This window comes from Haliotis rufescens, unplaced genomic scaffold, assembly GCF_023055435.1.
Source record: "Haliotis rufescens isolate VD_foot unplaced genomic scaffold, xgHalRufe1.0.p SCAF_21, whole genome shotgun sequence".
In the NCBI taxonomy this organism is placed as follows: domain Eukaryota; kingdom Metazoa; phylum Mollusca; class Gastropoda; order Lepetellida; family Haliotidae; genus Haliotis; species Haliotis rufescens.
In genome coordinates, this window is record NW_025963902.1 from 13,379,787 (window position 1) to 13,407,370 (window position 27,584).

At 40.9% G+C, this 27,584-nt stretch overlaps 1 protein-coding gene and 1 long non-coding RNA gene across 4 annotated transcripts in view; one reads left to right on the forward strand and one right to left on the reverse strand.

The window, feature by feature from the left end:
* Nucleotides 1–6,138: 6,138 nt before the first annotated feature.
* Nucleotides 6,139–27,584, reverse strand: part of LOC124153003 — a 43,854-nt gene continuing 22,408 nt past the window's right edge. The window contains exons 2-3 of the mRNA XM_048401349.1: nt 6,884–7,048; nt 6,139–6,708 (exon numbers count right to left, since the gene is read on the reverse strand). Of these exons, the coding sequence (XP_048257306.1) occupies nt 6,583–6,708; nt 6,884–7,048 (291 nt within the window). The 3' untranslated portion in view covers nt 6,139–6,582. The remainder of the gene's footprint in view (nt 6,709–6,883; nt 7,049–27,584) is intronic.
* On the forward strand, nt 8,554–19,137 carry LOC124152999. Of its 3 annotated transcripts, none has more exons than XR_007222612.1 (8): nt 8,554–8,924; nt 9,306–9,406; nt 9,913–10,088; nt 11,009–11,160; nt 12,213–12,277; nt 13,564–13,631; nt 15,047–15,217; nt 18,064–19,137. It is a non-coding gene; the product is annotated as an uncharacterized LOC124152999 (long non-coding RNA). The 3 variants fall into 3 exon arrangements; XR_007222611.1 differs by having other exon boundaries at nt 8,554–8,920; nt 12,213–12,800; XR_007222610.1 differs by having other exon boundaries at nt 8,554–8,920.

Here is a 27,584-nt window from a genome sequence, read left to right on the forward strand (position 1 = left end):
TCGATTCCTGACATGGGTACAATGTGTGAAGACCATTTCTGGTGTCCCCCGAGGTGATATTGCTGGAATATTGCTAAAAGCGGCGTAAAACCATACTCACTCACTCATAAGACCACCATCAACATACTTCAACGTACCACTCAAACTGCTGAGAAGTTAAAACGGTCAAAGGGAAGTAACTCCATGATACTTCAGTTGTGCTTGGTAAAGGTCGAAGTCATGGGGTAGTTCTGTTGTTATGTCATCTCGGAACTATCACACTGGCACAAGTTCTACAAACTATATTTAAACACACAGATTTAGGTTTACAATCACGAAGAAATACAACGAGTCAAGTAAGTGGCAGACGCAATAAATAACAGGAATGTTCACAATAATGCTACTGTTCAATGTCTTAAAGAGGCATGTATGCTTTCTAGAATCCAGAATAGTGTCAGAAGCTGGCAGGGGTTCGATGTTTCCAAAAAGGTATTGAAACAGCGCATAGTAAGTAAACCAGGCAGTCCAAGAAAGGCCCTGAATCGTCGCCCTTTTGTCAACAGTTAAAGAAACAAGTAAGACGAAAAAGGCCCCGTTTTCTTCTTTGACGTTATGAAAACATTCTATTTAGTGTTATTTTGATCGCAATTCAAGATTTATACATTCATTTCATAGTCATATTTCGTAGTATTTGAAGACACTAGTTCACGAAATGCATACTGGTTGCAGTATACAATGAGGTTAGGTGAGGTGAAATGGTGTTTAAAGTCGCATCCAAGATTATTGCACTTATATAGCGACGTGCATGCACGTGTGTGTGTGGCTGCTTGTACTAGCCCGGACTGATGCCGATTTCTAGTGCTAGCACACTGAGATACCATGCCGCAGTTTAACATGAATACCCCACTCAGACACAGTATACTGACTCCGAGCCGACCAGTCCTTGTTTTAGTCCTTTAATGCCGAGCGCCAGACAGGGTAACAACAAGTTCCATCTTTTAACGTCTTTTGGTATGACGCGGTCGGGGATCGAACCCCGGACCTTCCAGTCTCCGGGCGGACGCTCTACCACTAGACCACGGAGGCGGTCCGCAGTATGTAATGAACGCACTCAGAATGCATGAAGAGATGAAAGTTGACATTTTCCCTGTTTAGGCCCACTATAACTTCGAAACCAAATCGTGAGAGTAATCTACCTACAAGTGTAACTCTGCAACGCGATTAGGAGGCCCTGCCTGACCTAAATCTGCTAAGACCTGAAAGGATCTGAAATGACGAGCAAGAACGTGACAGCGCCATGTTATGTTGCACATATGGGGAAGATGTCCCATTATATGACGTTGTTAAACACTGGCATCGCCAGTTCAAGTGTGGTCGGACATCTGTGGAAACAGCTGCCATTCCTGGTCGCCCCCATTCAGCCATTGATGAGGACACTATACATCAAGTGGAGACGTATAACTGTACGCCAGTTAGCAAAAGATGTCAAGATCAGTGTAGGGTCTGTGGGAAAAATCATCCATGACAATTTGAACATGCATAAGGTGCACGATGGAATCCCAGGTTGCTCACACCTTTCCAAAAGCAGGAACGAGTCAATTGCTCAAAGGATCTCTGAAAAACAGGCAACTTTTTTGACAGACTTATCACACAGGATGAAACATGGGTCTACCACTACGATCCTGAGACTAAAGTTCAGTCATGCAATGGAAGCATGTGGAGTCACCACCCCCAAAGAAGGGACGTGTCCAACCCTCTGCAGGCAAGGTCATGCTCACGGTGTTTTGGGACCAGCACGGAGTAGTGATGATGGATTTCTTGGCAAACGGTACAACAATTACAGGAGCTTATTATGCTTCACTGCTGCTGAAATTGCTTAAGAGGCGTGGCATGCTGACTAAGGGTGTCCGTCTCCTGCAAGACAATGCTCCAGTACACAACTCTCATGTTGCCCAGACAGAAGCCCCGTCCTGTGGCTATGAAATCCTTCCACATCCTCCTTACTCTCCTGACCTTGCACCATCTGACTTCCACCTCTTTCCAACCATGAAGTTACTTTTGAAGGGAAAACGTTTCACAGATGATGAAACACTGATTTCTGAAGTCAAATCCTGGTTTGAGATGCAAAATGAGGGCTTTTACAAGCGAGGTCTCCATAGTTGCATAAAACGATGGGAGAAGTGTGTAACTCTTGGTGGTTCCTATGTGGAGAAAGACTAATACCTATGCCAAGTTTCATTCCACTTGGTCAATCGGAAGTGGATCAGGGGAAATCTTTAATGAACACCGCTCGCATGTGCCAACGAAAACGACTTATATGTTTATATTCTCCAGACGATGGCATGTACTGCAGCCTGATAATGACTTGAATAAGGATACAATATATGGATGAACAACTTATTTATTACAATTAGGAGCGACGTTTCATTGTAGGTTCTAACACTGTTATCCAGCAAAATGTGTTAGAACCTTCACCCAAACGTCGCACCTGGTTGTGTTAAAGAAGTTGTTTATCCAAATACATGTTTTTTTGTGGTTTAACGCCGCACTCAGCAATATTCCAGCTATATGACGGCGAATCGCGGCGCCTTAGACGACTGGGCCACCCATGTCCCCCCATCCCAGGATACAGTGGCCATAACTTTCTTCAGTGATCTTGACGATTTGAATTTCATTGTTGGTGGAGACGTGGTGCCATTCCATGGATTGAAGTTTTGACTCGGGATCATAGTGGTTTTATCACCCGTTAGTAATCTCCTTTTGAATTTGCCGTAATTCTCCTCAATTAGCTCTCAATTAGCTCTCTGACAACCCCTAGTTTAGGGTCTGGGCCATGAACATATCTATCATACTTCATGAATTACAGTCTTAGCCAATTTTCCAATTGCTTACTTTCTTATGGCTTGGGTCTGTAGGGAAGCCTGGATATACGGCGTTCAGGCTCAATTCCCAACATGGGTACAATGTGTGAAGCACATTTCTGGTGTCCCCTGCCGTAATGCTACACTCTCTCGCTCATTCTGGTATGACTCGTCTCTCTTTGTAAGTTGTTCTCCACATTCAAATTACTGACAATATAAGTACTGTATCTAAAATGTTAAAACAGTCCTACTTCAATAATATACTAAACAGTAACCGTCGCCAGAGCTGACCGTAGTGCCACCCACGACACTGAAATGCCTATTGACGTATACCAGCGAACCAAGGGGAGTAACTCCTACATCCCTTAGGCTTTAGCGCCAAGTGATACATGACCACAGACTATGCACTGACAGAAGGTGGCCCGCCTGTGCGGTACACAAGACGTTAGACGTTCGGAACACAGGACTTTACGTTTTGTGTCGCAGTTTACTGTTGAGGGTTTTCCATTCTCCTGATTTGTCATAAACTGTCTTAGATACCAGACCTCGATAACTTCCTACTGGATGCTCAGAAGGCATCCATGTTAAACTGCGGCATGGTATGTCAGTGGGCATGCACTATAAAACCGCCATTGGTACGGATTAGTACAAGCAGCCATACTCACATTTACACACACACTCACACACGCGCGAGCACCCGCACCCGCATGCTCACGCTCACACACAAATACACACACGATCAACCCCATTCGCCCTCAACTCACAGCCTCAGCGGGTTTTATTAGTCGAGCGTGGTAACCCCCTGACCCTCCTCCATTTTGTAATAGACACTAACAATGATCTCTCACACTCACACACGTCACCTTCTATCTTTTCCTGCTTGATATACGTAACTGAATCTGATTCGATTATTATGCTGGCAACGTAGTAGCACAACAAGCAAGTGCATCATACAGGACCTTCGTTAAGCTTTCGGGGTGTTTTGTGGTGGGTCTGTACGGGGTACTAAAAGCTGTGTCGGGCCGCGCCACCTGTTTATACTAAAAACGGACTGCAGAATATTAAAACGGAAAGTGCATATCGGGGTAAATATATATCGCAAGTGTCCACAATGGTATATTCAAGGTGTTCAAGTGTAGTTGTTCTACACTTACAATGAGTTATGTCAAGAACGTGATATCGATATATTTCTGCTATCACTGGCATAGATATATTGTAAGGCCTAGTCGTGTTCTCTCTGTGTGTGATAAACGTTATAAGTTTTTCAACGCCGTCATATGACTGGAATACTGTTTAAAGCGGCGTTAAACCCAACTCACTTACTAAAAGTGTTTCAGTAAGAAATGTACTGAAACATGTTTCCTTACATTTTAATTCCCCTTCCTGGTGTGCATTTTTTATATAATTACACACTCACCTGGCCATAAACTATGAGCGAAACACTTGTACTTTCGTTTCGTGACAAAATGTCTGTAATGTGTACATTACCTTATCTGTCAGGCATTTCACAAATTAAAAAACTAAATTAAACATATTTTGCCCTTATTTTGAAGCTCAGTTCGCAGGTCACGTGGATTTGTGTTTTGAGAACTCGTGTTCTAAATATAATACAGGTATTCCCACCATGACATTGCACAATCGCCATGTCGATAGTGTTGGTTGTATGTCACGAATGGCTTTGTGTGTAGCTTTGTTGTTACTTCTGCGGTTGTATTTCGTCAGCCTCACACACATTACAATGAATGAACAAATGGACGCAGAATCGCCGGGTACAAATGCTAAGCAGGTGGTTTTTTTAACATAGCACACGGTGGATAAGACATGCAAGTTTAATTGAAGTTACCGTCTTTCCTCTTAACGCACGCCAATACGCGCTCTGTCCATACAATAGAAGCCGGGCCTCTGTTAGACGCCGGGTTCATTATTTGATGAAATTAATGATCCCTTTCACATTAACTTACGGCATATAAGGATTAATCCCTTCACTTAATGATGACCGTTTCCTGCAAATGTACCTTTTGTATTACTGTAGAATTTGGGATTCGGTAAGGTAGTGAGTTGCAACTGTGCGAGCATTAAACAGAATAGGCGCCTCTAGCCAGCTTACGCTAAAACTATTGACGACACGGCGTCTAATAGAGGAAATACTCTATGAGGCGTTCTGGTAAAACGTATTATGAACAGGCCATTCAAATCAATTGATCATCTAAAGGGTAATGTTTTAGATCCAATAAACCAAACTGTAAACATTGCCTCAAAGATAATATTGGCAAAAATATTGGATGGTTCACTCAAACACACTCATGTGCGCTTTATAAACATTTCTTCATTGAAAATACGCCTTATTCGTCGATTATTTTAAGAATGATATAGTGATTATAACCTTCTTCTGTTTCCGCGTATTACACTTTATATTCCTAATATAGGCTATTAATGATCCATACTAAAGTTCACACTGCTAAGTTGATCTACCTCTCAACTGATTTTATCACACGTTTGAATTTCATTTGAAAATACCTTAGAGTTAGATTAAGTTATATTGTATCCAAAAATGAACTGCCATGGCACTTAGTCAGCACTCAAAGAATGCTTTCACTTTTTTCCTATTTTATAAAATATATAATTTTGTTTTCAACATTTCAAACCTGGTAGGGGTCATGTTGGTTGTTGGTTGGTTTGTTGTTTATCGCCGCACTCAGCAATATTCCAGCTATATTACGGCGGTCTGTAAATAATCGAGACTGGGCCAGACAATCCAGTGATTAATATCATCAGCATCGATAAACGCAATTGGGATCGATGACATGCATCAACCAAGTCAGCGAGCCTGACCGCCCGATCCCGTTAGTCGCCTTTTACGACAAGCATAGTCACCTTTTACGGCAAGCATGGGTTGTTGAAGACCTATTCTACCCCGGAGTCTCCACGGGTCGTAGGGGTCATGTCGCTGCGTGTTCAATTCTTACCTTGTCTTCATTGAACCAATCTATTTTTACACACAATTACCCAGCCACATATTACTTTTCACAAACTGTTACAGGAATGAATGGTGGTTAAAAAGACGTAATCAAATCATACAACAATCATTTCAATTTTCAGTTGCATAAAGCAAACTTTCTTTCGTCCCATAGTTTACAATTCTGCAAATCTTACCATACATTTCACCATAACTTAGTTGATAAATGAAATCAAGTGTGTATGGAGAGAAAAAGCGAAAAATCATTTTCTTACATGAACATCTTTGTTTATATAAAAACATTTCCAGAAAGACTACAAAACAATTATTAAAGACGTGTTGTACAATGCACAGGTAACAGGAAGACTTGGAATATCTTAGATGCACTTGAATGGTATAAGTTTACTGTACTGCACTTGTATGAGCAAACCGGGTTAGGCTCTCCACAATGGTTTACAACTGTAAACATTCCGAGGAGGCTCTAACACTCTTTCATAAGATAGCCTTAAAGAAATGTACATATTTCCTGAATGCTGTTTAACATGTACAATTGCACAATTGTCTGACTTGAGTTTTCTGACAAGTGTCTGGGGTATCAACACGACATGGTTTTGATGTTCCCAACCTGCTTCGCCGGATTGCTAAAGTCATGTATTCGTTCCAGTTGTATTAACCCAGACACTGCTACATATCTGTTCTTTCACTAAGTATTGCACACTATCTTCAGCACCGATGTTCCTTCATTCGTACACTCGCATTTCCTACAACATCGCATCCGCTGGCTGCTTACAGATCATCCAAGAACTTGTTCAGCGCTGTCCTAACGGTATCCAGTGCCTCCGTGATGCTCATCCCTGAGTACACACTATACTCAATGAACATCCGGAAGATCCGTTGCTGCTCCCTCAATGGCTGAATAATAAAGATAATTATTATTAAAAAAATGAAATGATGACCTAACTGTTCGTACTTGCATCCTCGTTATTTGGTGTACTGGGACCTAGTCTCTCTCGGAATCCACACAGGGTTTCATAAACACGTAATAGCACCATACACAAACATACAAAGAGTAAAATGTGAAACTTACATCTTGAGTTTGATACTGTATATTGGCTGGAAATGTTAGTGCCAACTGTGCCGCGTCTTGATTTCGGTCACAGATAACATTTCGGTACCGTTCTGGGTTGCGAAGGAGCAGGTTCTGGATGGCGGAGGTTTCTATGTATTCTTTAACCGCCAAGGCGTTTGCCACCTGTAACAACATGATTGTCTTCAAATGGTTATGTTAACTAGTATATACATTCACACAATTCAACGTTTTCAATAGTAACAGTTAACAATTGGAAGGCCATATAGAAAAATGTATAATTTGACTTAAGACTGTATTTCGAAGACATATTTACGTTTGAAAACTAAAATAAGTTCTATTTTTTGTAATCGTATTCAGTAACGCGATGGCCCCCGTCGTTTTATCGTACATCGTCTCGGATTGAACCTAAAAGGTTATGGTGGTAAGTTAAGTGAATGCCACTGGAATTGTTGGACGTTAACTGGCACAGGTAGGCTTCGTATCCTGATGAAAGATAGTTGTTATCCTGCCTGGCTTTTAGCAAGGAATGTCAGTTACACACACACACACACACACACACACACACACACACACACACACACACACACACACACACACACACACACACACACACACACACACACACACACACACACACACACACACACTCACTCACTCACTCACTCACTCACTCACTCACTCACTCACCCACCCACTCGAACACCTACTCACTCACTCACTCACTCACTCTCACTCACACACATACACAAACACGCACGAACTCACACACACACACACACACATACTCACACTCATACACACACACACACACACTCACACGCACACACACACTTACTCATTCAGGCACCCAATCACCCAATCACTCACGCACCCAATCACCCACTCACTCACTCTCACTCACATACACAAACACACTCGAACTGACACTCACACACAACAACACATACATATACTCACACACAACAACACACACACACACACACACACTCATAAACACACACTCATAAACACACACTCACACACACACTCACACATACACATGGACACACGTACGTATGGACACACACACGTGCATGCACGTCACTGTAATCGTGGCATAATCTTGAACCCCATTTCACCTCGTCTCTTTCCCATTTGTTTAGTCTCCCATCCGCCATACCCATCGAACGTTGGAGCTTATTTCTTTTAAAGTGGAACAGTTAATCGTAATTTAGCTGTTAAATGGGGGCCTTTAACATAATCAGGAATGAGAAGTGGAAAACAATGCAATGTTCATGTATTTAATTCCCCTGATCATTCGACAAGGTAAACTGTCCTCTGTTCAGTGTATCGTACATATGCAGGTCAACATGCATATAGTGTATAGTGTTCTGTGGGGTAGCTGTATCACGCATGCCTCTGTGAATGTTTATATCGTGTCTGCACAACAACTGATCGCGTCTGCCTTTCAAAATATAATTGATCGTGACTACCTTTTAAGTAGTTATCTATCATTATCCTTTCAGGAGGAAATACATCGTGCATACACTGAACTGGTTATCGTATGATGGAAAATGACAGAACGTACTTTCAGTTGTAAGTGTACAACCCAGGTGCGGCTGTTCGGAACATGTTGGAACATGTAGGTAATAAATATACCCCGATTACCTTGAACACCATCTAAGTCATAGATGTACATTGTACCGCGAAGCCCGGCGACGCCCTACGCTATGTATTGAAGTGTGAGGACGTCTTTCCTGGGAAATATTCGTCTCAATAGTTGGATCATTCTGTTTCTGGATATATAGCTACGGATACACTATATGGAACTACCCTTGTGTTTGTTAAGAGTTTAGTGCTGAAACATTGTGAAGTGGTGAACTGAAAACAATATCTTCTGAACTTGTGGCGTGGATATAATTTCTATTTTTCAAACACTACAGTAAACTACGGTTATAACGAACTCAAAGGGACCATTTATTTTAGTTCGTTATAATCGTAGTTCGTTATAAGCATATAAACAGCATAACGACAGGAAATAGTCGGAACAAAAAAGTAGGTTCGTTATATCCGTCAGTTCGTTATAAGCGTGTTCGTTATATCCGTAGTTTACTGTATTTCGATAAGGGACAAACTTGGATGTGTATAAATTATGTTTTGTTTATTCTTTTTTGTTAAATGTAATTCACAGAGTTTATTAAAACTATGTTTGTTCAACTACACTACTGCGTAATAAGCCACTACCCTTTTACGAAATAGGCTATGGTGTTTTGTGTAGATGTATGAAACACCATTCAATGTGTATATGAAGTTACATGAGTTTGTTTATGGGACAGACTATTGAATATTGGAAGTGAGGTGTGAGGGGTGGGATATGTTTGTGGACCAACATCACATTTCATTCATGTAATGTAACGAGTATCCTTTGTGTCTTCGTTAGAAAAATTGGAGACACTCAGCCTATCCCGGAATTTGTACAAAAATGTCCTTCTTTGGAATGGAAAGTTCTAGTTATCATTCCTTTGGATCTACACATTAAATGTAAGTACGTATGTTAAATGCTTGCTTTTGTGTTTGTTCTGTCTTTATTTTCTGTTTCTTCGGTATGACTTCCGGTAGTTATCCGTGTCACCAAGGTGCTATCTTGGACTTCCAATGAATTTACGTGTTGATATTGTAAATTCTACCAAATTCTCCACTTTTTGTTTCAATTATGTTCTAATTCTATTTATGTCTCATCACTGGTTACACATTCCATCACCAGACGGCGTTGACGCATTATCATAAGGTCACCTCCGTATGACCCGGAAATAGCTTACCACACACAATTGTGATATTCCTTATACCTATATAAACTTAATTAAATTACTTTTTTAACCTTTACGCAACACAAAACATATATTTTGCAATTAAAATATTATCACGTTTTACTTTGTTCCACGAGACAGTGTGTAGCATTAAATACCCTGTTGTAAATCAGCACATGGCTGTAATGGTGTCGCACGTATCGATGTTTCAAATTAGAAAATTCGCTTACTTCACGACAGATCTGCGGCTCTGACATTTCCATATTAAGAAGGATCCCAACGTAATTCCAACACCCAAATCCAACTCTGGCAAGACGTTTCAGAGCCGTGTACAGTGTAACTAATCCTGGCCTGCTGCAGTGTTGCCGCACCATCCGCACCGCAAATCTCGATTGCCCGAATGTCACAGGTCACAGGTAACAGGTCACATTGGATATTTTGGAACAAATATGCTTTACAGATTTTTACTTTATCTTTACGTTTCTTGCAGTTTTCAAATCACTTAAATGTTATCTTTACATGAAAATGAAAACATTTGTTAAAATGAAAATGATGTCACTCTTTCGTTCGGAAAGCGGACGCACATGCATACATGCGTATGAATATATGCAATTTGATTTGATCATGTTTTGTTTTATATGTTTGTGCTTGATTCGAAACACATTTGCGAGCTTGTTCTGGACTCAAACACATGTTCCATGACTTCTTGTCACTAGTTATACAAGATCCCAGGACTTAGTAGTGAGATTGATCGCGGGCCTATAAACATCGTTGAATTCCCCACTTCTATGACATGCCATTATTTTTTTATATATCACTTAATCATAATAATATTAATGAGCGTGTTTATTCTTTATCATTATTTTCTAATCACCTCTTCCGGATCAACACTGTACCCGAATGGGTTTTTTTTGGTTATGACGATGAAATACAGTACCATTTTCATTTTTATTGTATTTACTTGGTATAAGTTCCCCTTCGTCCTATGCATGAATATAAAAATGCCATATTAACACAACTGTACTTATTCAATCAATATGAATATTTAACCTGATCTTACTATAATCCCTTTTACGTCAGGTATATTTTATTACATAACTGTATATATGTTTTTGAAACAGTTACCCGGAATTTGGGATTGACAATATTATTTATCTTTGATTAAAGCACATTTTGACAGAACTGTCAAGACCACCACAGGTGTTTCATGTGGAACATTGCAATTAAAATAAAGTTAGCATAACATCCTTTTGCATGTCCTTCATCATCAGACCACAAAATCCTTTTTTCGGATACTCTTACACTCTATAATATTGTGTTTCATTCGCCATTTCAGATTACAGATGAAACCCGAAGGAACCGAATCTGAAAATTGCGATCAAAACTGACTTGTTTCTTGTCATGTTTTGAAATCACTTCATGCAATTAACAAAGGTCACTGCTGGTTGTCTTTTCATCTTATGTGAAGAAACAAGCAACAGCTCAGTCGTGAATGTCTTTTTGCATCTATTGTCATGTCACATATCAACAAAATATTTTTGTTTGTATTGTATCATTATCATGGCTGGTCTCGTGTCTCTATTGCCCCTACATATATATTTACCTAGGTTGTCTTCGAATAGGTAAAGGATGGTTACTGTTCGTATGGTGTGAAGAGGAGAGTCTTAGTATCTTGGTAGTGTAAAGGTGGCCTTCAGATCAGGAGACTATACTGACCCTTTTTCACACAAGCAGGATAAGGATATTCTAGCCTTTTTAGTCTTAGTAGTATGAAGAAGGATTTCTGCATATAGTGTGAAGTTGTCCTGTTCCTGCACATCCTCTTGGTTAGGAGAAGGGGCCTCCTATCTGTACAGTTCCCTTATAGGATCTTCTGTCTTTAAATATGTTTTTAGGGTGAGTGTACAGGCTCCTTCTAGGGTAAAGGGGCCGTCAGTCTTCTCTCTTTACAGACACTTTATAGGGTGAAGGGGTCTTCTGTCTATATGATTGTTTGGTAGAATGAAGAGAATCCCTGTCTGTATAATGAACTAATGATTTATTTCCGTCTGTTCTCCATGTCTTTAGGTGTGTACAAATGAAGTAGGTACATCATTTTGTGAGGCATATTGTGCCTGTTGTATATCTCCACTTCAAGTCCCCTTCTTGCCCTTCCCTAATGACACTATCACTCACTGGGGTGAGGGGGGCTTCTATCTGCACAGACACTTTGTAAGTTGAAGGGGTCTTCTGACTGTAAAGCCCCTTGGTAGTGTGAACAGGATATCCTGCTGGTACAGTTTCTTGTGTACAGTATAATCTCCTAGAAGGATGAAGCGATGCTCTGTCTGTATAACCTCTCGGTAGGGTAGGAAGGTTCCTGTCTGTGTTATCACCTAATAACTCCTTCAGTCTCTATATAATAGGTGTGCTTAAATCAAGTAAATATATCTTGAGGCATTTCAGCCATCTTCTCCCTGTTATATATCTGCTCTTCAAGTCCGCTGCTTGTCTTTTTTGCAAACTGCCTGATAAGTGTTTCTTCATCATATGTTTACCAGGTCCCCTGCTGGTGTGAAGTTAAACACCCTGCTTCTGTGAAGAGAAATCTGCTACTGATGTGAAGGTACATGCTTATAGTGTGAAAAGGGTATCCTGTGTGCACGGTCTCCTAGTAGGGTGAAGGGATTCCCTGTTTACATAACCACCTGATTGGATGAAGGATTATTCTTCCTGAACAATCTCCTGATAGGGTGAGGGTTTTTCTGCCTGTACAGTCGCCCAGTAGGATGAAGGTATCTTCTATCTGTAGGGTGAATGGATGTTCAGTTTGTACAGACTCCTGGTAGGGTGAAAGGGTCTTCTGTCTGTATTGTCACCTAGTTGGATGAAGGTATTCTTCCATCTGTATAATCCTCTGGAAGGGTGAATGGGTGTTCAGTGTGTACAGTCTTCTGTTTTGGTGAAGGGGTCTTCTGCCTGAACAGTCTCCAGGTAGGGTGAAGGAGTCGTCTGTCTATATACACTCTTGGGTGTAAAAGCTGCCTGACACATGTAATTGTTTCTTTATTGATTGTTTATGAGGTTTCCTGCTAGTGGGGAGGGAAACAACCTGCTTCTGTGAAGAGAAATCTGCTACTGGTGTGAAGGTAAACATCCTGCTGCTGTGAAGGGAAACTCTTGGGAAAATGTTTCCATTCTCCTGGTACATGCTTGCAGTGTGAAAGGGGTATCCTGTGTGTACGGTCTCCTGGTAGGGTGAAGGGATTCCCTGTTTGCATAATCACCTGGTTGGATGAAGGATTATTCTTCCTGAACAATCTCCTGATAGGGTGTGGGTTCTTCTGCCTGTTCAGTTTGTACAGACTCCTGTTAATGTGAAGGGGTCCTCTGCCTACTGGTAGGGTGAGGGGTCTTCTGCCTCAACAGTCGCTTGGTAGGGTGAGGGCTCTTCTGCCTGTATAGTCACCTAGCAAGATGAAGGTTGTTTTCTATCTGTATAATCCCCTGGTAGGGTGAAGGGGTCTTCTTTCTGTATTGCCACCTAGTAGGATGAGGGTTGTCTTCTATATGTATAATCCCCTGGTAGGGTGAATGAATGTTCAGTTTGTACAGTCTTGTGTTTTGGTAAAGGGGTCTTCTAACTTAAGGTAGGGTGAAAGGGTGTAAAACGCCTTCTGGTTGAATTATCTCCTGGAATGATGAATGCTTCTTTTGTCTGTCTCATATCTCTGTAGGGTGAGGAGGTTACTGTCTGTATTGTCACCTAATATTTTGATTCGGTCTCTATATAATATGTGTACATAAATCCTTTCAGACATGTTCTCCCTGTTAAATATCTGCTCTTTAAGTCTAATGTTTGTCTATTTGGCAAATTGCCTAAAAATTATTTCTTTTTCGCTTGTCTACCAGCCCCCCTGCTGGAAAATCTGCTACTGGTGTGAAGGGGTACTTCCTGCTGGTGTGAAGGGAAACCTCCTGTAAGTATTTTGGGGTCAGTATAATGTCTGGGTAGGGTGATCGGGTTACCTGTTTGTATAATTACCCATGTCTCCATATCTTTAAGTGTGTATAAATCAAGTAAATATATCATTTATTGAGACAAGTCAGCCATATTCTCTCTGTTGTATGACTTCTCGTCAAGTCCCCTGCTTGTCTATTGGGAAATCTCCTTCTGATGTGAAGGGTAACCTCCCGACTGGTGTGAAGGTAAACCTCCTGCTGGTGTGAAGGGAAACCTTCTGCTGGTGTGAAGGGTAACCTCCCGGCTGGTGTGAAGGGAAACCTCCTGCTCGTGTGAAGGAAAGCCTCCTGCTGGTGTGAAGGTGAACCTCCTGCTGGTGTGAAGTGAACCTTCTGCTGGTGTGAAGGGTAACCTCCCGGCTGGTGTGAAGGGAAACCTCCTGCTCGTGTGAAGGACAGCCTCCTGCTGGTGTGAAGGTGAACCTCCTGCTGGTGTGAAGTGAACCTCCTGCTGGTGTGAAGGGGAACCTCCTGTTGGTGTGAAGGGAAACCTCCTTCTGGTGTGAAGGGAAACCTCCTTCTGGTGTGAAGGGAAACCTCCTGCTGGTGTGAAGGGTAACCTCCTTCTGGTGTGAAGGGAAACCTCCTGCTGGTGTGAAGGGTAACCCGTTGCTGATCTCCTAATAGAGTGGACCGCCTCCGTGGTCTTGTGGTAGAGCGTCCGCCCGGAGAGCGGAAGGTCCAGGGTTCGATCCCGGGCCGCGTCATACAAAAAGACGTTAAAAGATTGTACTTGTTGTTACCCTGTCTGGCGCTCGGCATTAAGGGGCTAAAACAAGGACTGGTCGGCTCGGAGTCAGTATACTGTGTCTGAGTGAGGTATTCATGTTAAACTGCGGCATGGTATCTCAGTGAGCTAGCACTATAAATCGGCATCAGTCCGGACTAGTACAAGCAGCCACACACACACATACACGTGCATGCACGTCGCTATATAAGTGCAATAATCTTGGACGCGACGTTAAACCCAATTTCACCTCACCTCACCTAATAGAGTGAAGGGGGTTTCCTGTTTGCATCACCACCTACTGGGGCGAAGGATCATTCTGCCTGAACAGGCTCCTGGTAGGGTAAGGGGATTTCTGTTTGTATAGACTCTTGGCATGTGAACAGGTCTTCTGTCTGTATAATATCCTTGAAGTATGAAGGGGTCAGTATGATCGCTTGGTAAGATGATGGGGTAACCTGTGTGTATAATTGATAATAGTTTCTTTCAGTCTCTATATCTTCAAGTGTGTATAAATCAAGTAAATATATCATTCATTGAGGCATATCAGCTACGTTCTCCCTGTTGTATGTCTCCTTTTCAAGCCCCATGCTTGTCTGTTTGGCAAACTGCCTGGTAAATGTATCTTTGTCACTTGTTTGCCAGGTCCCTGCTGGTGTTAAGGGAAACCTCCTGTTTCTGTGAAACTTCCTCCTGTGTAAAGGGAAACTTTCTGATGGTGGGAAGGGGAAATTGTCGCTGCCAAGGGTAACCTTCTGCTGGTGTGAAGGTGAACCTACTCCTGATGTGAAATTGAACATCCTGCTTGAGCCAATGGTAACCTGACTGCTTGGGATCCTTCGTTAAGGGAATCATTTTGATTGTATTTCTGGATGGTTTCTTGATTATGAAGTAGGATTTCATAGCTGTTTGTTGAAGGCTACTGAGTGAATCTACTGATTGACTGAAAGTGGTTTTCTTAACTCTTTTTTGCATGACTAATATTTTAATAATAGGAATCCCCTTGTTGTTTGATGGCATATGGTTTGATAATTCGAATTGCCTGCTTGTTCTGCTTCCTGGTGCAAGTTCATTCTTCTGATGGTATCCATATTCGTATATGTAATGGTTTGAATGATGATCTTGTGTTCAAATGTGTTAGATTCTTCTTTTTGGTGAGTCTCTTGCATGTTTATAATATTCTGAAGGTGTGAGGGAAAACAAATATGTGTCGATGAGAGAATCTCCTGTTTGAAGGCTCAAACTTCCGATGTGTCTTTCATCTGTTTGCAAGGTCTTCTGTTGAAGTGTGGGGACTCTTGTCTCTTTGTAGCCTCCTATTGTTCAGGCGTATATAGACCTTGTTGCCATATATGACCCCATGACAAGCATAATTTTTCTGTTCACCTCAAGTTGTAGGGATAGTCACATGCACACAAATTCATGATCAAAGGGAAATAACTCTATATTATTTAGAGTTTCGCATTAGGGTGGTGTGATTATATATTCTAAGATTTATTCTGTCTCCTGAAAACGACTAATTAATTAACCTGAACTATCCCAGTCACTATGCAAACCAAAGTAAGTAATTCACCTTGATTCTAACTGGGCATTATTCAATATAATCTTATTTTTAATTCTTTCTCAGTCATATGCGCAGACATGTCTCGTTTGATATTCAGCAACTGAACATTATGCTTATCATAATTCAGTTCCTTGTAGTCTTAAGTAGTGTCTCATGTCTCTATAGACTCCTTGTAATCTGCAAGGAGAATATCCTGTCTCTATAGTCCCCTTGTAGTCTGAAGTAGGGTCTTATGTCTTTACGGTCCCCTGGTAGTCTGAAGGAGGGTCTCATGTCTCTATAGTCCCATGGTTGTCGGAGGGAGGGTCTCATGTCTTTATCATCCCCTAGTAGTCTGAAGTAGGGTCTCTTGTCTTTATAGTCCCCTTGTAGTCTGGAGGAGGGTATCATGTCTTTAAAATCCCCTGGTAGTTTGAAGGATGGTCTCGTGCCTATAGTCCCCTAGTAGTCTGAAGGATGGCCTCATGTCCCTATAGTCCCATGGTTGTCGGAGGGAGGGTCTCATGTCTTTATCGTCCCCTGGAAGTCTGAAGGGGGGACTCATGCCTATAGTCCCCTGGTAGCCTGAAGGGGGGTCTCATGTCTCAAAAGGCCCCTGGTAGCTCCGAAGGAGGGTATCATGTCTCTATAGTCCCTGGTTGTCAGAGGGAGAGTCTCAAGTCTCTGGGGCGGTCGGGTAGCCTAGTGGTTAAAGCGTTCGCTCGTCACGCCGAAGACCCGGGTTCGATTCCCGACATGGGTACAATGTGTGAAGCCCATTTGTGGTGTCCCCCGCCGTGATATTTCTGGAATATTGCTAAAAGCGGCGTAAAACCATACTCACTCACTCACTCAAGTCTCTATAGTCCCCGGGATAATCTAAAGTAGGATCTCGCCTCTCTATATTCTCCGGGTAGTCTAAAGGTTTCATGTCTCTATGGCGTCCTGATAATACCAAAGAGGGCCTTCTGTCTCTATAGTCCCAGGGTTATCTGAAGGAGGACCTCTTTTCTATATAGTCCCCTGGTAGTCTAAATGAGAATCATCTTAAGTTTCAACAATCTCCTGGTAGTCTGACGTAGGGTCTCATTGCCCATTGTCTCCTGATAGTCTGACGGAGGGTCTCACGTCTCTGAAGTTTCCTGCTATTGCGAAAAAGGGTTTCATGTTTCTATAATCCCCTGGGAGTCTGACGGAGGGTATCATGCCTCTAGTTCCATGGTAGCCTGAAGAAGTGCCTCATGTCTTTATAGCCACCTGATATTGTGAAAGAGGGCCTTAATTATTGTGAGGGAGGGTCCCATGTATATATGGTGTCCCAGTGGTCTGAATTAGGTTCTGCCGTCTTTGAAGTCTTCTAGTAATCATAAGAAGGGTCTCATGTCTCCATAGTGCCTTGGAATTCTAAAGAAGAGAAGCATGTCTCTATAGTGTATTGGTTGTCTGAAATGTTTAACAGTAAATCAGTAAATGTGTTGATCACTAGAATACCAATGTCAGATACATTATGATAAGCCTGAATAATTTATATTTATATATATTTAAGAATGGCCGAAGGGGGATTTTGTCGTGGCGCAGTCCGTCCGTCCGTCTGCCTGTCTGTCTGTCCGTCCGTCTGTCCGTCCCACAGAGGGCACTCAGCTTGTGAAATCAACTCCTCCTCCAGCTTTAAGAGAATATCCCTGACACTCTACACACAAGATGTCGACAGGTTGATGATACGCATATTTCGACAAATATTGACAGGTTTACTGCCCCTGTTTTACGGAGTTTCATTTGCCTAATTGTGAGAGAGGTACTAAGCTTTTGAAATCAACTCGTTAAAAACATTCATGCGGGGATGTTGTGTTCTCAGAGCACTCTTGTTCTTTATGTTGTGATTTAACAGTATTATATCTGATATATACATAAAATATGACACATTTAAGAAAATGGGTTGTCGATGCTTCAACAAATTCCAAATTACCTACAGCAACTTGAATATAATTTTGACCGATAAGCAGGTTTTGAAGCCTAGTGTATTTGATGTTTATTGAACAGATTTTGTTTAAATATAGACATGTGTGAGCTTTCCGTTTGGACAGAATGTCCATTGTACATGTATCTTTTCTTCTTTCAGGGAAAAGCCGTTTTCATTGTCTGAGCCTCTTGAGTTATCTTGGTGCTGCTGGATGATAGTGCTTGTTCACCACGCACGACTAGGAGAAGAGTACTGAAATGCTGTACATGCCAATGTTTCTGAGAACATTTCTTCAAGGTTTGTAAGCTAGTGCTAATCTCTTGTTGGTCTGTCTATTTGGTCAGTTGGTGTAATTGAGCATTCTTGCCTTATTATGTTGCCTTATCTAAAATATCTTTTTCACAAGCATTTGTGAGTTGCCCTCTGGCTTGATAAGGTTAAAGAACAGAGGGTCCATTATCCTCTCTTGACGCAGGGACAACCTGTTTTCATTTTCTCTGAGCCAAGTCCTCTTGGTGCTGTTTGACGTTAATGCCTTACACAACGTTCGGTGAGGGGAAGGGTACCGACTTGTAGGTTATGGCTGTTGTCCGAAGAGCGAGTCTACAGGTCTCGTAAGTTTGTGTTAATTTTGGAATAGCAAAGCCTCAATGCTAACCGGACTCTCGCGCATTAGTTTTAATTGATCTCAAATAATTCAACAAGCACTAAGATCTGAAGCTACGCTTTGGTACCTGATGTGTCTCTGACGGAAGTAATTTGTTGTTGTCATTTCTAGGTGTGTATTAGTCATAAGACCACACAGGGGCGGTCGGGTAGCCTAGTGGTTAAAGCGTTCGCTCGTCACGCCAAAGACCCGGGTTCGATTCCCGACATGGGTACAATGTGTGAAGCCCATTTCTGGTGTCCCCCGAGGTGATATTGCTGGAATATTGCTAAAAGCGGCGTAAAACCATACTCACTCACTCATAAGACCACCATCAACGTACCTCTCAAACTGCTGACAAGTTCAAAACGGTCAAAGGGAAGTAACTCCATGATACTTCAGTTGTGCTGGGTAAAGATCCATGTCATAGGGTAGTTCTGTTGTTATGTCATCTCCGAACTATCACTTTTAGTCACACTGACACAAGTTCAACAAATTATATTTAAACACACAGATTTAGGTTTACAATCAGAAAAGAAATACAACGAGTCAAGTAAGTGGCAGACGCAATAAATAACACGAATGTCCACAATATTGCTACTGTTGAATGTCTTAAAGAGGCATGTATCCTTTCTAGAATCCAGAATAGTGCTGGAAGCTGGCAGGGGTTCTGTGTTTCCGAAAAGGTATTGAAACAGCGCTTGGTATGTAAACCAGGCAGTCCAAGAAAGGCCCTGAATCGTCGCCCTTTTGTCAACAGTTATATAAACAAGGAAGACGAGAAAAACATGAAAACATTCTACTAAGTGTCATTATGATAGCAATTCAAGATTTTTATATTCATTTTATAGTCATATTTCGTAGTATTTGAAGACACGACGAGTTCACGAAATGTATACTGGTTGCAGTATGCAATGAACGCGCTCAGAATGCATGAAGAGATGAAAGTTGACATTTTCCCTGTTTAGGCCCTCTATAACTGCGAAACCAAACCGTGAGAGTAATCTACCTACAAGTGTAACTCTGCAACGCGATTAGGAGTCCCTGCCTGACCTAAATCTGCTAAGACCTGAAAGGATCTGAAACGACGTGCAAGAACGTGACAGCGCCATATTACATTGCACCATTTACAGCATCAGCATAATATAAACATCAAGATAAAACAACGGGTTATTTTCAGTGATCCGTTCACTATTTTGCCTTTTGCACCAAATGGAATGTGTTTCGGTAGATGGTTGGTTGGTTGTTTGTTGTTTAACGCCGCACTCAGCAATATTCCAGCTGTATGACGGCGGTCTGTAAATAATCGCGTCTGGACCAGACAATCCAGTGATTTACATCATGAGCATCGATCCACGCAATTGGGATACGAAGTCATGTTTCGGTAGATGATCGAGTTTTATGAACATATCGAACATAATATGAATCATGTCTCAATAAAATGATTATGCATGTATACATTTCTTGTTTTTATATCAAAGGCTTTATGTATTTTGAAATGGCATTTATCACCATACAAAGTTTACAGAGACATGAGATATTGTTGTAATTGAGATATAATGCGTATATATATGCCAACGAAAACGACTTATATTTATATTCTCTAGACGATGGCATGTACTGCAGCCTGATAATGCCTTGAATAAGGATACAATATATGGATGAACAACTTATTTATTACAATCAGGAGCGACGTTTCCTTGAAGGTTCTAACACCGTTATCAAGCAAAATGTGTTAGAACCATAACCCAAACGTCGCGCCTGGTTCTATTAAAGAAGTTGTTTATCCATGCATCTAGGCCTGAATAAGAACTCCAACTTCTAAATGTCTCTCAAGAAAAGAAACTAAAAATGACTTGCTTCAATTTACGTATGGTCTGTTTGGATATCCAATTGGTGGTTATGAGTAATAATTTAGGTTGAACTGTCAACGGTTTTGTTACTCATACACAGTCTATAATAGAGAATTTCGACTAAGATGTGTGAAATGAGGTTTAACGTCGTGTTCAAGATTATTGCACTAATGCCACGAGGTTCATGCACGTGTGTGTTTGTGTGTGTTGCTGTTAGTTTGTATTTTTCCGGACTAATGCTGGTATTATAGTGATAGCCCGCTGAGATACCATGCCGTAGTTGAATATCTATTATCCGCTCTGACAAAGTATACTGCCAGGCAGGGAAACTGCAAATACCACATTTTAAACAACAAATACCACATATTTTGTCATGACGCGTATTGGAGTTGAACCAGGTCTCTCTCCGCTCCCGGCACACTCCCTATCCACTGGAGCTTATGGAGGCGGTCATTCCGGGTAAGAATGTAGATACCAAGCAACCTCATGTGTTTCCAACGGACTCACGATTAAAACTAGTGTATCTACTGCACAGGACGTCGTTTTCAAGAAATATGAAGAAGATTGGGACAAGACAATAATCTGTCCTTGTAGCACAAATGGCAGGGGGAAAATAAACTCCCGAGTTTCCTGCACCTTTAAGACAGACTTTGGAGCTAAAGGCCACATTACAGACAGTACTCCACGCAGTCATAGTGGAGCACTGTCCGTGTTTAGGAGCAGGGTATCCCCTCCACATTTACTGCAAAACGCCACCTGAAGCTAGAGTAAGATTTCTTTGCACGACTGTTGTTGGGGATAAGATGTTCTGTATTTGACATTTGTTCAGTTTTAAACAACAAGTTCTCAAGTTTTACAGTTGGTGGAAAACGAGCTTTTTTATTGTCAAACGCAAATACGAGGATTTTCAAAAAGTCGAAAAGCCTAACATACAAAACCAACAATTGTGAAAGTGTTTTTAATTTTATTTTTCAAAATAACCTCCTTGCTTTTCAATAGTCTTCTCATATCGATAGTGAAGCTTTTCAATTCTAGTCAGGAGAACGTTTTCTGAAGCCAGCCTGAAAAACCCATTCACGGCAACTTTGAGGTCATCATTGTCATAGCGCTTTCCACGGAGTTGTTCTTTCAGTTTAGGAAACAGGTGGAAACAACTTGGTGCCAGGTCTGGCGAGTGTGGAGGGTGAGGAAGCTCTGCGAACCCGCATTGTCGTGCAGCAGCCTTTGCAAGTCAGGAGGTGTGAGAAGAGACATTGTCTTAACTCCAGCAGTCAGCATTCCTCGCCGCATTTGTTTGATAGAATCTCTCAGGTGATGAAGCAAATCAGGATAGAAGGCACTCCATGGATTGACGTTTTGACTCGGGATCATAGTGGTTTCATCACCTGTTAGTAATCTCCTTTTGAATTTGCTGTAATTCTCCTCAATTAGCTCTCAATTAGCTCTCTGACAACCCCTAGTTGAGGGTCTGGCCCATGAACTATATATATCATATAATAAAGAGAATATATGGATGTCAACTTCTTTATTATGAGGAACACAACGTTTCGGAGTATATGCTTACTCCTTCATCAGGTGACCTATATCTATCATACTTCATGAATTACAGTCTTAGCCAATTTTTGCCAATGAATTTTCTTATGATTTGGGTTTGTAGGGTAGCCTGGATATACAGAGTTGAGGTTCAATTCCCCACATGGGTACAATGTGTGAAACATATTTCTGGTGTCCCCTGCCCTGATGTTGCTGGGATATTGCCAAATGCGGCGTGGTGCTACACTCTGTCGCTCATTCTGGTATGACTCGTCTCTCTTTGTAAGTTGTTCTCTACATTCAAATTACTGACAATATAAGTACTGTATCTCAAATGTTAAAACAGTCCTACTTCAATAATATACAAAACAGTAACCGTCGCCAGAGCTGACCGTAGTGCCACCCACGACACTGAAATGCCTATTGACGAAAACCAGCGAGCCAAGGGGAGTAACTCCTATATCCCTTAGGCTTTAGCGCCAAGTGATAATCTATAGATGTGAATCCATTTGATGATACATCTGTGAGGTTTAAGTTGATTTTAACAGCCCGGGCCAGGTCGGACCGAACATTTCTGACTTGGATTTTTTAAAGAAAATACAGTAAAAATGCTTCACTTTAAGGGCGCAGATTTCTTTAAATGCGATACACCTGGACATTATAAATTGGTGTATAGGTAGATATAACACTAATCTATAGATTTAATCACATTTGAAGATACATCTGTGTGTTTAAAGTTGATTTTGACCGCCCGGGCCAAGTCGGACCCAACACAAGCCAAACACTTCTGATAGAGACTATGTTGAGAATGTAGAGGGAAAAGGGCTTCACTTTCGAGCCCCTTGTTGTCTATAAATACTGCAATCTGTGACATTATAAAGTGGTGTATAAGTAGATATAATACTAATCTATAGATTTAATCACATTTGAAGATACATCTGTGAGGTTTAAGTTGATTTTAACAGCCCGGGCCAGGTCGGACCGAACATTTCTGACTTGGATTTTTTAAAGAAAATACAGTAAAAATGCTTCACTTTAAGGGCGCAGATTTCTTTAAATGCGACACACCTGGACATTATAAATTGGTGTATAGGTAGATATAACACTAATCTATAGATTTAATCACATTTGAAGATACATCTGTGTGTTTAAAGTTGATTTTGACCGCCCGGGCCAAGTCGGACCCAACACAAGCCAAACACTTCTGATAGAGACTATGTTGAGAATGTAGAGGGAAAAGGGCTTCACTTTCGAGCCCCTTGTTGTCTATAAAGACTGCAATCTGTGACATTATAAATTGGTGTATAGGTAGATATAATACTAATCTATAGATGTGAATCCATTTGATGATACATCTGTGAGGTTTAAGTTGATTTTAACAGCCCGGGCCAGGTCGGACCGAACATTTCTGACTTGGATTTTTTAAAGAAAATACAGTAAAAATGCTTCACTTTAAGGGCGCAGATTTCTTTAAATGCGATACACCTGGACATTATAAATTGGTGTATAGGTAGATATAACACTAATCTATAGATTAAGTCACATTTGAAGATACATCTGTGTGTTTAAAGTTGATTTTGACCGCCCGGGCCAAGTCGGACCCAACACAAGCCAAACACTTCTGATAGAGACTATGTTGAGAATGTAGAGGGGAAAAGGGCTTCACTTTAAGCCCCATGTCTTCTATAAATACTGCGATCTGTGACATTATAAATTGGTGTATAGGTAGATATAACACTAATCTATAGATTTAGTCACATTTGAAGATACATCTGTGTGTTTAAAGTTGATTTTGACCGCCCGGGCCAAGTCGGACCCAACACAAGCCAAACACTTCTGATAGAGACTATGTTGAGAATGTAGAGGGAAAAGGGCTTCACTTTGAGTTCTGTGTTTTCTTTAACTACTGAAATATGAGACAATAAAGTGGTAAATAATTAGATAAAATACTAGTGTTTAGATATAAATAATGTTAGGAACTTTAGAAGTGCTTGGACAGTTATTAACACGTGTCGTGTCAGTCTTTTGACATTCGAGAATATCCATTTCCAGAAAACATCCTGTGTTGGTTTAACACGAATTAGTAAAGGTTAATTACCTAAACACGTTAATTAATGAAAGAAGAGTAGTCAAAACACTGTCGTTTCCTGCCCAGGACATCACACCCCTACACGCTAAGGTCGGTGAGAAGCATTCTAATCAAAGAATACACAGTCAAGACGCTGACTTTTCTACGAGACTCACGGTATGTAGTCATAATCATCAGTTAATTACATTGTTGAAGGTGCATTTTTATTCAAACTTAATTAAATGAGCAAAACTATACGTTTGTGGACATTTGAGATCTGCCTAGATATGCGCGTTTCGTTTTATTATTCTGCAATCCATTTTTAGTATTACCCGCTGGCCCGGCCCGGCCCGACTTTTCTTGGCCCGACTTTTAGGCAATCCCCACAGACTATGCACTGACAGAAGGTGGCTCGACTGTGCGGTACATAAGACGTTTAACGTTCGGAACACAGGACTTTACGTTTTGTGCCCCAGTTTACTGTTATGAGTTTTCCACTCTCCTGATAAGTAATAAACGGTCTGAGATACCAGACCTCGATAACTTCCTATTGGATGCTCAGAAGGCATCCATGTTAAACAGCGGCATGGTATGTCAGTGGGCATGCAATATAAAACCGCCATTGGTACGGATTAGTACAAGCAGCCATACACACATATACACACACACTCACACACGCGCGAGCACCCGCACCCGCATGCTCACGCTCACACAAGAACACACACACGATCAACCCCAACTCACAGCCTCAGTGGGTTTTATTAGTCGAGCGTGGTAACCCCCTGACCCTCCTCCATTTTGTAAAAGATACTAACAATGACACACACTCACACACGTCACCTTCTATCTTTTCCTGCTTGATTAACGTAACTGAATCTGATTCGATTATTATGCTGGCAACGTCTGCTGTTACGTAGCTCATATTAGCATGACAAGCAAGTGCAGCATACAGGACCTTCGTTAAGCTTTCGGAGTGTTTTGTGGTGGGCCTGTACGGGGTACTAAAAGCTGTGTCGGGCCGTGCCACTGGTTTATACTAAAAATGGACTGCAGAATATTAAAACGGAAAGTGCATATCTTGGTAAATATACCGCAAGAGTCCACAAAGGTATATTCAAGGTGTTCAAGTGTAGTTGTTCTACACTTACAATGAGTTATGTCAAGAACGTGATATCGATATATTTCTGCTATTACTGGAATAGATATATTGTAAGGCCTAGTCGTGTTCTCTTCGTGTGTGATAAACGTTATAATTTTTTCAACGCCGTCATATAACTGGAATAAAGCGGCGTTAAACCCAACTCACTTACTAAAAGTGTTTCGGTAAGAAATGTACTGTAACATGTTTACTTACATTTTAATTCCCCTTCCCGGTGTGCATTTTTCATATAATTACACACTCACCTGGCCCTAAACTATAGGCGAAACACTTGTACTTTCGTTTCGTGACAAAATGTGTGTAATGTGTATATTACCTTATCTGTCAGGCATTTCACAAATTACAAAACTAAATTAAACATATTTTGCCCTTATTTTGAAGCTCAGTTCGCAGGTCACGTGGGTTTGTGTTTTGAGAACTCGTGTTCTAAATATAATACAGGTATTCCCACCATTACATTGCACAGTCACCATGACATTGCACAGTCGCCATGTCGATAGTGTTGGTTGTATGTGAACGCAGAATCGCCGGGTACAAATGCTAAGCAGGTGTTATTTAAGATAGCACACGGTGGGCTAGACATGCAAGTGTAATTGAAGTTACCGTCTTTCCTCTTGACACACGCGAATACGCGCTCTGTCCATAAAATAGAAGCCGGGCCTCTGTTAGACGCCGGGTTCATAATTTTGATGAAATTGATGATCCCTTTCACATTAAGGATTACTCCCTTCACTTAATAATGACCGTTTCCTGCAAATGCAAATTTTGGATTCGATAAGGTAGTGAGTTGAAACTGTGCCCAGCATAAAACAGAATAGGCGCCTCTAGCCGGGTTGCGCGAAAATAATAGACGACAAGGCGTCTAATAGAGGAAATACTGTATGAGGCGTTCTTTTAAAACGTATTATGAACAGGCCATACAAATCAATTTATCATCTAAAGGGTAATGTTTTAGATGCAATAAACCAAACTGTAAACATAAAATTGGCCAAAATATTGGATGGTTTACTCAAACACACTCATGTGCGCTTTCTAAACATTTCTTCATTGAATTTACGCCTTATTCATCGATTATTTTACCCTCTTCTGTTTCCGCGTATTACACTTTATATTCCTAATATTGGCTATTAATGATCCATACTAAGATTCACACTCATTGAACCAATCTATTTTTACACACAATTACCCAGCCACATATTACTTTTCACAAACTGTTACAGAAATGAATGATGGTTAAATAGACGTAATTAAATCATACAACGGTCATTTTAATTTTCAGTTCTATAATTCAAACTTTCTTTCGCCCCATAGTTTACATTTCTGCAAATCTTACTGTTCTCTTAAAAAATCACACTGATACTTTTCAAATGTAAACAATTCCATCTTTGGATTTCTGTCTATTTGATTCTGTTTCGTGAGTATTTCATGTCATTTCATGTCATTTCATGTCATTTTATTTCATGATTGACTGCAAATAAAGCAAAAATACCATTACTCTAGGTTGTAAATACAAATAAACTGTAATGTAATTAATTCAAATACATAATATCACAATTATACATCCAAAACTAAAGATATTAGTAAAAATGCTGTTGTATTTACCTAGTTGTTGACCACTTCTATCAACTCATGTGGCTACCTAGCCAGCTGCCATGTGGCTCTGTGCATGCCTTACATGCCTTGATTACATGCATCTATAAATAAACTAGTGCAAAGCGCACCCTATTGGGCTTAAGAAAATGAAAATAGTCTACCTTGATACCCAACTGAAGCGTCATAATATGAAGACATCTTTTAAGTGTATGACCATTACACTTACCATATATTTCACCATAACTTAGTTGATAAATGAATCGAGTATGTATGGAGAGAGAAAAAAAGAAAAATAATTTTCTTACATGTACATCTTTGTTTATATAATTATTTTCTGAAAGAATACAAAATATTTATCAAAGACGTGTTGTACAATGCACAGGTAACAGGAAGACTTAGATGCACTTGAATGGTATAAGTTCACTGTACTGCACTTGTATGAGCAAACCGGGTTAGGCTCCACAATGGTTTACAACTGTAAACATTCCGAGGAGGCTATAACACTCTTTCGTAACATAGCCTTAAAGAAATGTACATATTTCCTGAATGCAGTTTAACATGTACAATTGCACAATTGTCTGACTTGAGTTTTCTCACAAGTGTCTGGTGTATCAATACGACATGGTTTTGATGTTCCCCACCTTCTTCGCCGGATTGCTAAAGTCATGTATTCGTTCCAGTTGTATTAACCCAGACACTGCTACATATCTGTTCTTTCCCTCAGCATTGCACACTATCTTCAGCACCGATGTTCCTTCATTCGTACTCTCGCATTTCCACCAATATCGCATCCACTGGCTGCTTAGAGATCATCCAAGAACTTGTTCA